The 17,140-nt window shown below is 38.9% G+C and overlaps 1 protein-coding gene across 1 annotated transcript; it reads left to right on the forward strand.

The window, feature by feature from the left end:
• The first annotated feature begins 57 nt into the window (after positions 1–57).
• On the forward strand, positions 58–17,015 carry LOC124163284 (myb-like protein X). The gene is made up of 6 exons (XM_046540081.1): positions 58–168; positions 550–751; positions 2,460–2,613; positions 5,706–9,623; positions 15,345–15,481; positions 15,979–17,015. The coding sequence occupies exons 1-6, from the start codon at positions 149–151 to the stop codon at positions 16,174–16,176; spliced, it is 4,629 nt and encodes a 1,542-aa protein (XP_046396037.1). The 5' UTR covers positions 58–148; the 3' UTR covers positions 16,177–17,015.
• Positions 17,016–17,140: the final 125 nt, after the last annotated feature.

The following is a 17,140-nucleotide window of genomic DNA, read 5'->3' on the forward strand; positions in this document are numbered from 1 at the left end:
GTATTTTGTATCGAAAGCTTGATCGATTATCTCGAAAATATCGAAACTTTTAAAGAAAACAAATGAGTCGCGCAATTGCAATGGACGGAACCGGTTCGCAGCTACGGACGTGATACATGACGACGCGAGACTGATTTTCTCTCTGAAAATGAACCATGGAAGGATTCAGTGCGTGAACACCTCTTGCGATGATTTTTTTTATTGTTGTATACAACCAATCTGCGATATATCTTCCGATTTTACCGGGAAATGCATGCTATGTCAGAATATTCTATGACGATGTTGCCTTTATTCCTTGAATGAATGAACATGAACATTCTGGGTGTCATTAACTTAAATAAATCACTTCCTCCCTGTGCACAGAGTTGTAGTTCTGTCTGAAGAACTTAGATGCTGCTTGCTTTTATTATGTAGTCCTTATTAATCATGATAATTGACTAACGGTCCTGCTTATGGAAAATAGCCAACGAATTGCTAATGTTGCCCCTATGACTCAATTTATGGCCTGTATTCTTAATGAGTAAACTTTATTCCCCATTTATCTCCTAGGCTTGCCGAAGGTGAGCTCAAGGAACCGAAGAAGAAGAAAGTCAGACCAGGAACTCTTCTTAGGGATCCTTACCCCATCATATTTTGGAATAAACTTGGAATCCCACCATGTAAAGAACTCTGGCCAAGGTATTTAGGGGTGTTTGATGGTGACTCGGTGATTGTTGAAGATCCAAGGGATATGCATGAAATATCTACGATGGTACGTTTATTTTACTCTTAGTTTATTTCGGTTTCCCTGTTCTGAAACCTCTTGTAAATTAAAGCCATTGATTAAGTCCTGATGGTTACATCAATGTGATATTTCTGTGTACAAGAATATTACTATTGGGGTCATTGTTAAGGTAGTATGTTTCTCATGATAAAACGATGATTACATCATTTTTATTGGTGATTACACTACATGGATAATCTTCTTTGAAGTCCTGAGTCATCATATACGTCAGCCTTATAGTAATGGCTTAAAACTTCATTGCCAAATAACTTAATCTAGGGTCGCTGTATAGTGGGGGGGCTTAAAACACCCTCTCCTCTATCTTGACAGTACTAGTATTATTTGCCTTCTCAGATTTTTTTGACGTGGTCATTCATGAGTTGCTTCTCCATAAATTGGCGAAATACCATTGATTAAGTCCAGGTTCCATTAAGTTCCAGGAACCATCAGGTGATTTTGCTCCTACCTCAGAAAGTGTACTTATTATGTGATTGGGCCTAATAATACATCCTCTGATTGGATATGTACTCCGAGAGGCATAGTCAGGGTTCCCACTCAACCGTGAAAACCTTAAAACCGTGAATAAGCCGTGAATTTCGTCTACCGTGAAAAAACCTGGAAATAGCCATGAATTTCATCATAAAACCTTATAAATCTCTCAAACTTATAGAAAAAGAACTACAATTGACAGATCAATAGAAAAAAAAAGATGTTTCAATCATGTTTCAAGGCCGAGCCACGTACAGACACTGTCCACACATTTATCTCCACACGTATATTCGCAGTGCAATTATTGGTCCTTGTGCCATGATGACACATTGATCTTGAGCCTGTGATTGGAAGACCAGCAAACAAAGTGTTCATTAACCCTGGCAAAAAATCAGACACCTCTTTACTTCCCTACCTCACTGCTCCCTCCATTTTGCCACTCACAACCTTAATCTTCACCTAAATTTTGATTAGGATAGGTGACGTCATGAGAAATAGTACTTTCATTGCTACGTTTGAATTCACGGCACCTCTCGCGGTTGATAAATGTTTAGTTAACGTGCGGGCGGTGATTGTTACATCATCAATATTTCTGCCTAAAATGGCTTATCAACATACCGTGAATTTGATGATATTTAGACCGTGAAAACCTGGAAAAAACCTTGAATTTTATTATTTAGTTAAGAGTGGGAACCGTGATAGTTCAGGACTCAGTTCTGTGGCCTCTGCTATTCTTGCTATCCATAAATGACATTCGGAAAGTCAGAGCACTTTGTAAATAACATCTGTATGCTGATGACTTACAAGTACATTGCCATTCTTCCATAATGGGCTTGTTATTCACAAACATGCTGGTCAATGAAGAAATCAAACAAATTATATCCTGGCATTGAGAAATCATATGAGAACTAAATGAAGTTGATTATAGCGGGGCATGACTTTATGTCTACCCAAGTAGATATGTACCACATCTTTAATTACAATTCAAATAGGGAATTATATCGTAGTATATGATGAATTTATTTAAATAAAATTCCTGCTTATAAAAATTTTCTGTGTATAAGGTCAATTAATCAAATTTAGTTAATGCATTGTCAAAGGGATGCTGAATACCAATTTTAGGATCTTAATATGTACTATGTATGTATGTGTGGTGAATTTATGTTGAGAGAATTTACAATTTTGTTTTTATTCTGATTATGCCCAGGGCTATTTTGGGAAGAGACTTATGTGCCGTCGAGGTTACGAGCAGAGCATCGGAGACGTCCCCGTTGTGCGTGAGCGACAATGGAAAAGGAGGGTGGAGTGGGCTGCGGAATGCGGGTACATCCTTGTTCCTCCGGATAAGGCCAGCGTCAGTGGTGAGTAGAAGATGGTGTCCTGCAGTCACACACACAGGATTGGGTAGTTTCCTTCATCAAAGAAAACGAAAGGCATTGATTGCGATTCTTTACCCAACATTAGTGTATTCATACTACACAAACTATTAGGTTTTAGAAATCCCGGTTTAGACAAATGGCAATCGTCAATTTTAACCGCATTTGAAAAAGGCCAGATTGAATTTTAAAAAGGCCAGTGAATTTTAAAATACATTCACTGTCAAGTTTTTAGATCACTGCTTGGAACCATTCCGCTTCACTAAAATTTTTAAGAAAGATAAACTGATTGACATGGTTTCTTGATAATCAAGTGTATACCTTTCCAATTTTACTGGCCTTATAGAAAAATCTTTCACATTGGACGGATGACATTGTTATAAACCTGTAGTGATACTGCTGAGATCAAACAAAATGGTCAAGATGGAAGTTTGAAATTCAAGATTGTGTCAAAATTGAAGATAGTGGCTCGATCTCAATTTCATCGATCTTTGATCATTAAAACTCTGTTTTCATTTTTAACCCTTTCAGTGCCAGCTTTGCTGGTATGCTGGAGAATGGCAGGGCTTTTTTGGTGAATTTGTAGGTTTGCAAATTTAAATACACCAACGGATGAAGTTCCCCATGACAAAATATTTGACTTAGGCAGGATTCGAACCCAGATCTCCTGATTACCAGTCGGTTGTGTTAGCGTGTGACTGCGTACAAAGTCACTTGTTCCTGCAGTGCTTTGAAATTTGTCTTTGCAGACCAGCGACAAAATAAGGTTTTTTCACCCTGACAGTAGCTTAGTAAGCTCGACCCTCGCCACATGTGCCACAGTGTGGACTTGTGATGTCAACATCTTGTTCGGTAAAACCCATCCCGAAGTTCGCCCTGAGAAAATGGCTTGGTGGTGTTATTGGCTAACACACCTGACCAGCAATCGGGAGATCTGGGTTCGAATCCCGGCAAAGTCAAATATTTTTTATGGTGAACTTCATCTGTTGGTGTATTTAACTTTGCACCCATGCGCATGACTGCGTGCAAAGTTACCTTTTCGAGCAGTGCTCTGTAGGTTTGCTCTTGATAATTTACATAAAGACTAATATGCATTTTCAGAAAAAATTTTTTTAAGTAAGGAAATAAAACTTTGTAAGGTTCACTGTTATTTAATTATGGGCATGACCCGGGTTTTGTAACTTGGTTACATCATCAGGTGACTGATCTTGCATGCATCATACATTTATACACAAAGTACACAAGTGACTGTGAGGACATCTATTGGAAAGGAAAAGGACTGGTTGAAAGAGCGGGGGTGAGGGTTAAACACGGACTGAAATAGGGAGAGGGGGTGGGGGAAAGGGGCAGCCTTGATTTGGGACGAGGGTTTTTCCTGTGAGGTTCTAACCAGCCAGGGGAGGGCGGGGTTAAATGGCGTTTAACCCCGCCAGGGGAGGGCGGCATTTAACCCCACCCTCCTATTTCTTTACTTCCAATATGGAGAGGTTTCAAAAAGTAAAGCCTGAAGTTATTAGTTATATTTTTTTAAATTTGCTCCCAATACTTATGGTTATGTTAAAGTTTCCACGTGGGCTTTCTCAGAAATTATGATAGTGGGCAGTGATTCTTTCAGGTTTCTTTCCGCAATTATCCATTTCACTGGAATATTTCGCCAACGTTCCAATTGACTTCCTCAGGTCCATTGAAGTGTCCTTCATCTTCACTGGAACTGAGGAAGCCAACTGGAATGTTGGAAAAATGTTCCAGTAAAATGGATAAACCCAGAAGAATGCCTACTGGGTATATTAAAGATTGACAGATACCAAAAAAATTGTTACAAAAGCTACATGAAGCACAAAAAAGGGCATGATGGTAAAAAACCCGGCTGATAGATTGCCCCTTGGCACTCTTCGCACATACCCCCCAGGGCAATGGATTGGCTCACTGGCACAATAAGGGCTAATCAAAATCAATTTTTTCATCACTAGAGCGAACCTTACATCGCCACATTTATATGGCCTGTCTTACTTGTCAAAGGAATTACATGAGTCATGGGTGACCACAGGTACTTTAGTCCAGGTGCCAAGACTATATATCTGCTGACTTGGAGGGAATTGAGGACAATCCCTTTACAGAGGCCAAGCAAATGATCTGCCACCACGATGAATCGAATACAAGTGGTGAAATGCTTATCTGCACAAAACGTTGTCTCTTGAAAGGGTAGGGAAGTTTGGCAACACTGCCAGCAGGTTCATAATGTTATGATATTATAATGGAGGTCAGAGGGGATCTGAATATCCAAATCCCTTAGCTGTTGTGTCATTGGCAAAGAGATAGTTATGTCCTAAGAAATTTTCCATCGGCTCACCTTCACATGTTTTAGCCACTCTCACTCAAGATATTTTGAATCGGGTATAGTCACAGCAGAAAGTATATTCACTAAAATTTGGATATTAATGACAAAATAGCTTTTAGGGATATAAAAACTAATTGTGCCATTCCAGTTTTTATAAAAGAATTTTTAATTTAAAAAACATATTTTAACAGTTTTTATCACTGCATGTATATATTTTACCATATTAGGCATTAAGTGTGGAAGTATCTGAAAATTATGGATCAGTAGCTCAAATACCTCGTATAATGAAGAATTTGTGATATTTGTAATTGAGAAAGAAATGAAAATATTGCCTCAAATATATGGTTTTGAAATTTTTGCTGTATTTGGTGATGTACCACAGAATCATTTAGCACAGAAATCATATCCACTCAAGCTTGGATGATAATATCTAAACAACAGAATGGGAAACAAAAAATAATGCACTATAATTTAAAGGGAAGATCAGTTTCAGGAGTTTTTTAGAATCTAAATTTGGAGTCAAAACATTGGTTTCAGATATATTTGTGGATCCAAGTACACATTTAATTGCAGGACATAAAGGAAAGCTCTATTTGTAATGAAGTTGATTTGAGGAGAAGCTTTAAAATGTTCAGTGACATTCAAATCTAACAAAGCCTTCAGCAGAGGAGGAATATTACAGGCAGTTAGTGACTTCCCAAAAATTACGACTAATTCTCGTTTATTCAATTTTCTATAGGCTGCTCTGATCAAAATGTGGAGATGGAACCCACGGAATCATTGCCTGGGACAAGCAATGTCGAGGTTCCAGAAAGCAGTAAAGCTGGAGAGAAGGATGGAGTTTTGACTAATGGTGATGGCGCTGCATCATGTGTGGACATTCCAAGTGGAGAGGACCAGAGAAAGAAAGAAAAATGTGAGGAACAAGTTGCAGTAACATTGGAGAATGTGATTCCTGCAGGCAAAGAGGGGGTTTCAGTTGTTTGTGGAGGGGATTCAAGTCCATCAGGTGCTGGGGAAAGTGTTGATGAACGTGGGGATAGGCTAAAGGAATCTACTGAGTTGAGCGGGAAGGATAGTGGTGGAGTAAAAGGTGACAAGGAACAGGTGGCTGTGCCTGAGAAGGAGAGTGAGGCTGGAGACCATATGGAAGTGTCGAAGGGTGAAGAGAAGAAGGCAAAAAGTGGGAAGCTTTTTGAAGAGAGGGAGGGTAATGCAAGGATAAAGTCGAGTGGGATGGAAGGGAAGGCTAAAGTTGAATATTCTACCGAAGGACCAGTAAAAGTGGAAGATGAAGCAATGGATGGATCAGGAGAAGGTGGCGATTCATCAACTGTTACGACAAGGAGGAAGAAGGACCTCAAGAAGGATGAAGAAATGAGGATTGAAGCAGAAGAAAGTGTTATGGCTGTGGTTTCTACCGATGTAACAATGAGTGAGGATGATCAAACTGTGGATGGATCAGGAGAAGGTGGCGATTCATCAACTGATATGCCAAGGAGGAAGAAGAACCTTAAGATGGATGAGGAAATGAGGAATGAAGTGGAAGAAAGTAGTACAGCTGTGGTTTCTACTGCATTACCAGTGAGTGCGGAAGATCGAGCAATGGAAGAATCAGAAGGTTCTGATACTGCAAGGATGAAGGAGGACCTTAAGCAAGATGAGGAAGGGAGGGATGAAACAAAAGAAAGTAATGAAAATTCTCAATTGGACACGAAGAAGGTGGATGATACTTTGGCTGGGAAGGCGGATATAGTGAGTAAGGGAAAATCGCCCAGAGGGTACCAGGGCACAAGGAGATCTCCAAGGTCATCGAGGAGTTCAGCATCAAAATCTAAAGAAAATGAAATTGCTGGTGGTGACAGTTTGAGCAGTGAGAGTTCAATGAGTCCAGCCGAGGTTGTCACAAGAGGGCGTGCGAGGCGCAGTTTGAGGAAATCTTTTGCTGCAGGAGGGACTGGAGATGAATTGAGTGGTAAGGGAGATTCAAGTATGGATACAGATTCTAACATTACTAAGCCAGAGGGGGAGGGTCCTGCAGAAATTACTGAAAGTACTGGGGGTGAAGATGCAATGAAGGGGGAGGAGAAGAAGCAATTAGAGGCAGATGTGGTTAAGGAGAGTCGTGATTGTGATTCTGAAGCCGTCGATGAGAAAGCTGATGGGAATATAACAGTTGATTCCAAAAATGGACAAGACAGATCTAATGCTTCAGAAAAATCAAATGAATCATTGGATTCCGGTAAGGATGAGGCTTGCATGGAACCAAAGGATACAAAGCAGATGGATACTACTGAAGATGAAGGCCAAAGGACTCCTAGGAGAAGTTCTAGAAGAGGAAGGGGCTCCAAGAGGAACAGATCTCCGAGTGTGGAGGCATCACCTCTTGAAGGTAATGTTGGTGAAGTTGGTGGTGAAAATAGCAAAGAAGGGACGAGGGAGGAAAGTACTACTGTTAAGAGATCAAAGTTGACTTCTGAAGTTCCTGAAGAGGAAGAGAAGCTGCCAGAGCCACAGAAGGGGGAAGTAGTTTTAGAGCAGTCTGCTGAAGTAGTCCAAAGTAAGACTTGCAAGGACAGCATGGAGACAATTTGTGTAGCAGTGCCTGAGTTGGGAAAGGACGATGCTGAGAAAGAAGTCAGTGATTCTGGAGAGAAGAAAGGGGCTGATAAACAATGTTCAGTGGAAGAGAAGAGGGAGGGGACAAATTTGATGAAGGGTAGTAGTGATTGCGAGATCGTGGAGATTGAGGATGAGTCGAGCACTCAGAATTCCATTGTAGTTGGAGATGACTCTGTGGTTGTTTCCACTCCATGCAAATCCTCAGAAGATCCAAAGGAGCTGGATGCCTCAATAGCCACCAAGACGGATTCTGATGACGATATAATGGAGGTGAGTGTGGAGGATGAAGAAGTTCAGGAGGTCGGGCGAGATGGTCAAATGATCGTGAATAGACGTCGAAGTGGCAGCACCTTTGCAGGCGATGCCAACAAAAACGTGAGGGACGTGGCTGAAGCTGAAAGGTTAAAATTCCAGAGAATGCTGCGGGAGATCCGGATATACTTGCCCAAAGACATTGAGGTGACTGAAGTAAACTTAAAGAACCTGAGGGAGGAAGAAGCTGGGGCAACAAAGAAGCCAGAAGAGGCCACAATTGTTGACAACGATGATGATGACGTGATTGAGATCAACCTTCAGAAGAGTGACAGGATGGAGCTAGAAGAAGGATGTGAGGAGGAACAAACCATGGACGAGATAGAGAGTGCCAGAGATGAGCAGAATAGTTGCATCCAGAGACGAATGCGCAAGGAGGGCTGCGGCTTTCATAGGAAGGAGCGAGATGGCTTGGGAGACCTGTCAAGAGCCAAGCAGGAAGCTGAAGTGGAGAGTGTAGCCACGGGGAACCAGGGGAGTGTTTGTGAAGTCGCTCCCTGCATTGTCATTCCAGACTCAGACTCTGAAGCTGAAGAGGCCCAAGAGTCACCGCGCCTGGAAAGTGACCCCTCGGTGTTCTTGCCATCCCTGGATGTCCTTCAGCTTATTCCAGAGGAGGCATTCTTTCTGGCATATGGACTGGGTTGCCTTGTGGTCTGGGATGTTAGAAACATAGACTTTGATCCAAATGGGAACGATGATGAGCGGGGTGCAGGTAGTGGTGATGATTCAGATCTGCACCCGTCCGCTGCAAGAGAAAATGGCATTGCAGAAAACAGGGTAGGTGGAGAATCTCCATCAAGCGGTGGCTTGGATAATGTAGATTGCAAGAAAAACACAGGCAGTCCGAGTAAAAGTGTTGGCGATAGACTCTCAGATTCGGTGAATGGGTGTGATTCGAAGCTTCAACCTGATTTATCCAATGAAGATTCAGTCTCATCCAGTAGTGTGAAGGCCAAAGATGTGGAATCCCCTGTAGTCCCCCCATCCAAAGCTGACGCAGTGGATGAGAATAAACCCTCCATTAATGAGACTGATACCTTGTCATCTCCAAAAGTGTCCTCTATGGAGGAGGTGGCATTGAATGAGGCTTCTAATGGGACGCCAAACGTAGAAGATGAATGTGCTGATGTTGGCAAGAAAAGTGAGGAATCGGTTGAAAAAATTAAAGCGGAGGAAGGCAGTGTTATTGATGTAACTGATAAATCTGGTAAAGTTGATGTTAAGCCACCTTGCCCAGAAGGGGAAGGTAATTTGGAATCTAGCGAAAATGCCAGAGACAAAGGTGAGGAAAAAAAGAGGGATATTTCGTGTGACTCTCAGAATGACATTAGGGATTTGCATGACTCCCCCAAAGAAAATGGTGGCCTTGATGATTCTTCTATTACCGTTATCGACCTTGCTGACTCTCCTCCTTCTAGAGGATGGGCGAGGAAGAGTTGGCCCTCCCAGGATGATGAGGTCATAGTTACCATGGACACAGACGTCAATGACGTGTCCTTAGTTGATCCCGAACCTTCAGTACCTGAAAATCCTAGTGAAAGGACGTTGCCGATTGAATGTCATAGACCAATGAGTATTTTGGAACTGTGGAATGCCTTCAGGTCGTGTCGTGCCTCTGTGTCATCATCCATACCATTTGAAACCACTTATGCTGTCTATCACCACTTCCGCTCAAAGAGATGGGTGGTGAAACCTGGGATTCGCTTTGGTGGTGACTTTTGTAAGTATTCTTTATGGCATTAGCTTGTACATAGTTACATACAATGAATATGATAATTTTGTTGCAGTGAAACAGGAGCATGAAGTTTTTCCATGTGAGAGATTGGAGGCATTAGCCCTCGATAAATTTCATGATTAAATATCTTTTACTAAGGGGTCATTCACTCAAATTCGAAGACTTTAAACCAGATAGAAATGAAAATGTTTCACTATTTTATCAACAACTGAACAAGTGTATTGTGAGCCAAGATTTTTCTAAAATGCTGTCAAAGTTTACTCTCATAATCCTCATTATGTGAACTACCTAATTGTAAATGTATTTTTATCATAATGGTAGCATACTGAGTAAAACTCTTCAGAAAGTCCTGGGAAAAAACAATGGAGTCTAAATTGTTTGCCAATACATATGCTGCTCATAAGGATTTTTTTTCCTTAGTGTACCTCAAATTTACTGCAAACTTTAAGGGAATAACAGGTACATAGCTGTTTTGATCATTTTACTATCACCATTATTTGGATGTATATCAGGCAGTATTAAATTATGTTAACTTTTGAACTACTTGTGCACGGTGAGTGATGGAAAATTTATTTGGAACCTCAGTGGGTGTCAATTTACAAATAATAGGAGGGAACACTAAAAATTAGAAATTGGATTTTTTTATTTTAAACCAAAAAGATATAAATTAAAAACACACACGCCAAATTTCAGAGCTCAAATTCAATTTTTAACCGAGATAAGTAGCTTTAAAAGTGCGCTAGGAGCTTAGGCCACGCCCACGACGCGGAACGTATTTCTATTGGCTGACGCCATGTGACGTGTGAACCTCATGAATGCCGCGGAAGTAACTCTTGAAGAAGCCGTAAACATATTGGGTTCGTGGAAATAGTGGCCAAAATTTTATCATCATGGTAAAAAAAACATTAATTTTGGTCTGGGTGATTCTCAAAATGTACTGACATTATCAACCGAGGCTCGATGAACAATTTTTTTGTCTTAAAACGAATCATTTCATTGAAATGAAACTTCTTAAGATGAAATTTTTACAGTTTTGATAGAGACAGTAATCACGGCAATTATGGTGGATGCTTTGATTTGTGGACATACCATCGTAAAATCCTTAACTTATTTATGGTTTTTAGTTTCCGGATTAAATTATGAAATAAATTTTAAAATGTGCTATAGTTATAGGTATGTAGCTATTTTCTTTCTCTCTAAAGTGCGAAAGTTTTGGGTTCTCTCCATTTCTTTCAGGATTAGCATTCAAATTTCGCTGGAACAGCATTTTTAAAGTAGATGCCTTGCTTTGGTTGACTGCGCTCCTGATAATTCTTCAAGTCAGTTTCGTACTTTAAAAAATGGTATTTTTACGTGAAAATATCCGTTAGTTCATTTATAGTTACATCTGATTTACACGTGCAGTCACTTTCAAAAGTTTTAGGACAAAGTTTGTGGCACCACTTGTGCTTCTAAAGAAAATTTAGTATCCTATACTACTTCCGTAGTTTTCTGCTGTGCTCCACTAACATTCCGCTTGTGAGTGAATATATGTATATGCACTCAAAGGGATAAATTATTTTATACTGCAAATTTATCATTCCACTTCTATTTATGCAGGATGTAATGATTAATTCGTATGCATTTCCTGCATACTTGAGCTGGTTTTCACCCTTACTTTTTAAAATACTTATTTTTTGAGTAATTTTATGTTTCCGAGGCGGCCAAGTGGCCATCGATTTGAGCTGTGCTAGTAAAGGTTGAGGTATCGGGACAGTCTTTCATAATTTTTTCAGCTTTTTCTCTCGTTTTCTTTCTTATTTGCAGGTTTTTTGTACTCGTAATTTCGCTGGCATTGAAGCTAAGGCAAATTTTTTTTAATTAAGAAAAAATGGTGGATAAAATAATGACGTCGGCATTAACGTACAGTTTGAAGTCTAGCGAGAGGAGTCACACCTTAAATTGTATAATTTGACACTTATTCTTTTTCGATTGATGATAGTTCAAACTATTTGCTAGCATTCATTCAGTACGTATTTGCCTTTGGTTTCTCTGTTTTGCTGTAAGATTAGAAAAGTTAAAAAAGAAAGAAAAGTTAAAATTTACTATTTGTGCTTCTATTTACATACCTGGCGGCACCGTGACTCAAATAATCTTATTTCTTCTTGTTGTGAGTAATACGATATCGTAGTATTTCCTGGAGTACAAATTTGTGATAATAATGTATTACTTTGTACTATTTGACACATTACCAGGTTAGCGTCGAAGACCCTTTCCGTTACAGTAGTTGACTTTTAATGCGCAAGATAGAAACAAAGAGTGAAAACCGGGGCAAATATATAGTAAATGCACACGAAACAATCATTAAATTCAACTTAAATTGAAACATAATGATTTATTTGCAATTAAATAGTAAAATTTCCCGTTGAGCGCGTATTTATTTAAGCACATACGAACTTTTGTGATGTGTGGCCAAAGACAACAAAAGGAGTATGGAAACTAAATACAAATGGAAGCAGAAGAGACTTACATTAAAATGGCCCTCACAAATTCTATAATAGCCCATCTCCGAAGGAATATGCTGTCTCGGTGCAGCGTCGTACCATCACCTTCCTCGGTCTGGGTCGTTTGGCACAATAAAAAAAATACTTTTCTTGTGTTTAACGAGAGGTAGATTCACATTAGGCACACAACAGTACACGTAAGGTTTCCTCCCACTCATTTAAAATTCTATGTTTCATATACCATTTATTTATACTCGAAATAACGTCTACGATATTGCACTCCTTATGCAAGCAATGCAGATATCATGAGGTTCACACGTCATCAACATGGCGTCGCCCGAGAAATACGTTTTTGGCGCGGAATTCAAGTTGAAACTTCAAACTCTTCTAGGGGCGAAATTATTCAGCGCTCAGTGGTAAAATTTGGCGAGAGGCTTTCTTACAACCATTGCTTTATAAATCAAGGATAATATTTGGTAGTGTAATCCCTTCTATTCATAACACATGCTCCCAATGTTCAGTGTATTTTTAAGAGGTGACTATTACGATTAAACTTTCCATTTTTTTTAAATTTCCTCACCAAAATCACATCACAAAGATACTGCATGGAGAGGGATTAGTATGAGGGGGGCAAAAATGATAATTTTTGTACTTAGCTGTTTCATTTTTCAAAACATGTATGAGGTAGAAGCTTACGCAACACAAATTTTGAACCGCAAACATTTAAAATGTAGTCATATATGCTGTAGCGAAAATAATTATGATTACTTATCACTTTGTGATTATTATCCTTGCACGAGAAAGGAATAGCTAAAGCTTAAAAAAATAGTGATTTGTGTCAAAACTTTATACTCATAGTAATCATATATGGTGTATAGTATGGTCATCAAAACTATGTCAAATGAATGTTTAATTTGTGTTCCCAATCCACTCTTAAGTAGGTTAATTTGGTTGTCTACTATTCTCCTTCTACTGGTATTTTCTGAGCTACTCCAATTTCTGAACAATGCGCTGTGATCTTCAGGTGCGAGCTAGTCATTTAGGTTGATATAAAAAAAAATTAGTTTTTGCAATGCAGATATGTAAAAAGTGCGTAAAATTTAAATATTTGCTATGTTCATTTCATGCCATTTCTCAGACTTTCAGTTATAGCTCAACCAATTCAGGAAATATTTCAATTTTACACGCTTTTTACATATCTGCATTGCAAAAACTAATTTTAGTTTTTTATCGTCCTCAATGACTTATGGCAATGACAATGTATATGTAGAAAAAGATTTACGATGAATAATATCTTCAAATTTCTTGAAATAAATTGTCGATTTATTCATAATATCGTCATGAAAAATACATCTATTATGTTCATAAAGAATCAAAATTTTCTCCTTAAAAAATGGTTCAAAATTATTCAGTTTATGAGAGAATGAATGCTCTATGGCTGTATAACAGTTGAAAGAATTAAATTCCCCAAGACCGTACTCTTGCTGGGCATCGGAAGAGGCATCAATGGGTAGAAATACATTAATTTAAACTGAAAGAACAATATAATAAACACTCACGCAAGCCCACTGACTCACCTGACAAATTTGCTGGGACAACAAATTTCCTCTTTGGTCTGAATTGTGCAATCACTCAAGTTTAAGAAGCTTACGCCAGTGACCTGCTCACCCAATTGAAATAGGCAAAAAAATACAATAAAGAAATGCATAATCACGCACGTCAAGGATTTGCTTTAAAGAATGAAATTCTGCCTGGGACCTAAGCATGCGCACATGCAGATTTAGAAGCTTTCGCTCATGCCAGTGATCCAATCACTCGAATGAAATGGGCAAAAATAAGATTAAGAAATGCACACTCCCACTCCTCCTGGATTTGCTTTAAAGAATAACATTCCATGTGGGGCTCAAGCACACACACACACGTTTGCGAAGCTTTTGCTTATGCCAGTGACCCAATCGCATAAATAAAATGGGAAAAAAAGCTATTATGGAATATACACTCACGCTCCTCATGGATTTGCTCTAAAGAACCAAATTCTGCGGGGGACCCATGCATGCACACACAGGTTTGTGAGGTTATCACTTACGACAGTGGATTCGGGGGTCCCAGGGCGGGCCCCGCAAAGGATGCGCTCTCGAGGGCCGGGAACCAAGTTCCTTGACTTATACGCCCGTGCCACTTCGAGAGGGGGAGGACAGAGGAAGGATAAGGATGGGAGGCATTGCCGCGATGAGAGCCCGACGACACCTCCAGGGGAAGGATAGGAAAGGAAGGGAGGGGATGAGGAATCCCGCACAGTCACAGAGGCGGGCGGGTCCTACTACTAACGAAACCAAGCTTACGCAATTAATGTTCTAACAATCTTGGAGGACCATTCTATGAGGAAGAATGATTCAACGATCAAATCGTTAGAATCACTTACGACAGTGACCATCAAGCACAGAGGAATGAGGAAAAGGGGTTGAAAGTGCCCAAGAATGATCTCTGATATCTGGTGTTTCTCCTGCCAAGCAGGCCTCCTCTGTGGAGAATGAATTATAAAATTTATTTTACATATTATTTCATGGCAAAAAAGCTTTACTGACAAGTGTTAAAGCATATATGTATGCTAGGAAAAAATAATAGCTTTGCAAGTTATGCCCTAGAAAATAAAATTGATACTTCTTTCAGACTTAAATGATGCACAAAGGAGGAAGTTCTGTAACACAGTTAAGACACCTCTTTTCATGTTTTCTGTACCTGAGGGAAATAGTGCACAGATGGGAAATCCAAACTGGGGTTCTTGGGTATAATTTATAAAATTAAATGCTGAAAATAAAACTTAAAGTCTCCATATAGCTTAAGTTTTGACGTGATTAATGGAAAAGCAAGCAGAAAAAAGATATTAAGGGCTACAAAAAAAATATTTATTGAAAGTTTTATTACCAAAATTTTACCTAGGCAGAATAACCTACCCTTCCAAGTCTCCATGACTGATGCATTTTTACGTTTGATAAAATAAAAACATTTTAAATAAACTTTGCTGCACAGGCAAATTTTCTGTGTCATACATTCATATAAGTCATTGTTGAACATCCATTCTTAAAGGCGAATCATAGGGGGGAAAAAAATTTACCTCTGTGTATTGTTGCTGTATTGAGGTTCGGTAAAATATTGAAATGACTCATTTCTTCTAGAAATGACCCATTATGCATGTAATGTGTATTATCTATTTATGTTTTAGTGCTATATAAAGATGGACCACCTTTCTACCATGCATCCTACTTAGTGGTTATTGATTCCTTTGGCCCTGATGGAGAGTCCAAGTTTGACTGGAAAACACTATGTGGCATGAACAGGCTGGTTGAAAATATTGCAAAGGTAAACGTCTTCATGCTGTATCTCAAAATTTTATTAGTATTTTATAGTGATTGTATGTCGTAGTGAATGATTATGGTTAGGGCAGTTGCATATGTGCCATAAGCTGCCTTGATAAACTAATTAAAACTTATAATTGGCAGTGCCAATCTCTATCTAATGGAACAATTTAAAGTAATTTTAATTAAGTTCATTCTAGCTCGTTCGCAATTAATCTTATTAATTCTTTACCTACTCCATGTAAGAATCACATAAAACTTCAATTTAAAGCATAAAATAAGTATGCAGTGGAACCTCGATTTATCATTTTTCAAGGGGATGGAAGAAAAAAATAATCAATGCGGGAACAATAGATTGAGGTTCCACTATTTCTGCCTCATAATTCCAAAATAAAAATTTAGTATTATTCATAGATGCATTGCTAAAAATATTTAAACACTTACATTTTGACTTATGATGAAGTGTGACCTTTGGTAAATATGTACATCTTTTATTTTCAGGACCTGTTACTTTGTCGTGTGGAGTGGCCTCCTACAGTTACGGAGAAGGACCTTCAGAGTCCAGAGTGCATAATGGGTTTGGTGGTGCAAGAAGTTCTTGTTAGGCGATGGTTATCGCTCAAGGAGCGTGTGTCTGAAGACCCGATGGAAGAAGAAGATGATCGAGAATCCTTCATCCCACTCAAAGTGAATCCATGAAGTGATATCAAGACTGGAAAAAAAGATTGGTCGCACACACAAACTGGTACGTTTGATACTATTATTGCATAGGAAAATATGCAAAGTTTTTAAGTGCGTGTATTATAGTTTCCGATCTGATTGCCCTGAATTTCCTACGCATAGATTTACTTGTGTATTCATCCTGAACTTCTAGCAAGCCACATTGTTGTGAGAAATTTCTCGATAAGTCCATCAGATGTTTTGTTATCCAGTGAATCGTTTGATCTTTTTTGTCATGTAAATATTTTGAGTGTGAATTCTGTGGACAGTGAGTTAATGGTGAATCAGTGGTATGTACCTGAAAAATGAATCCTGCAGTCGTCAGGTTGTGTGGTTTTATTCATTGAGTGCTTTATATGCTTTAAAAGTATCTCAGGGGAATGTATGGAGTTAGTGGCTCTTGTGTTCAGGTAGATTACAAAAAGCATAATGCTTCTGCTGACATTAACTGAGTGTTTTTTTTTTTTTTAACTTATTGAGACTAAGCATATGCTGAATTTATTGAAATCAATGTGGTAGTTTTAAATTTACATCATGGAATTCCCTAAAACCACAGTAATTGGTTTATTTATATACATAAATTTATTTCCTGTTCAAAGGTTATAATTTGGAGTTTTGTGCAATGGTGATTGGCACGGAAAATTGAGGAAATAACTATGTTGAAATTATGCCTTAGTTGATATCTGACTGTATCAAGTAGCCATTGATGCCTCTCCAAGTATGTAGTTGTAATGTATTCATCATGGTAATGAGCTGAAATGTTGTCTTTCTTCCATGATGAAAGCTGATATGCATGTGAAATATATGCATTCCCACTATATTTTTCATCTTATTGAGCATTCACCCTTTGACTTTTTGACCCTGGGCACTAAAAATTGTTGTAATATGGCCTAATTTTTTGGTTTGCAATATTTCCTCTTTACCAAAATTTGGCACAAATGGG

The sequence above is a fragment of the Ischnura elegans genome, chromosome 8 (genome assembly GCF_921293095.1).
Source record: "Ischnura elegans chromosome 8, ioIscEleg1.1, whole genome shotgun sequence".
Classification (NCBI taxonomy): Eukaryota; Metazoa; Arthropoda; class Insecta; order Odonata; family Coenagrionidae; genus Ischnura; species Ischnura elegans.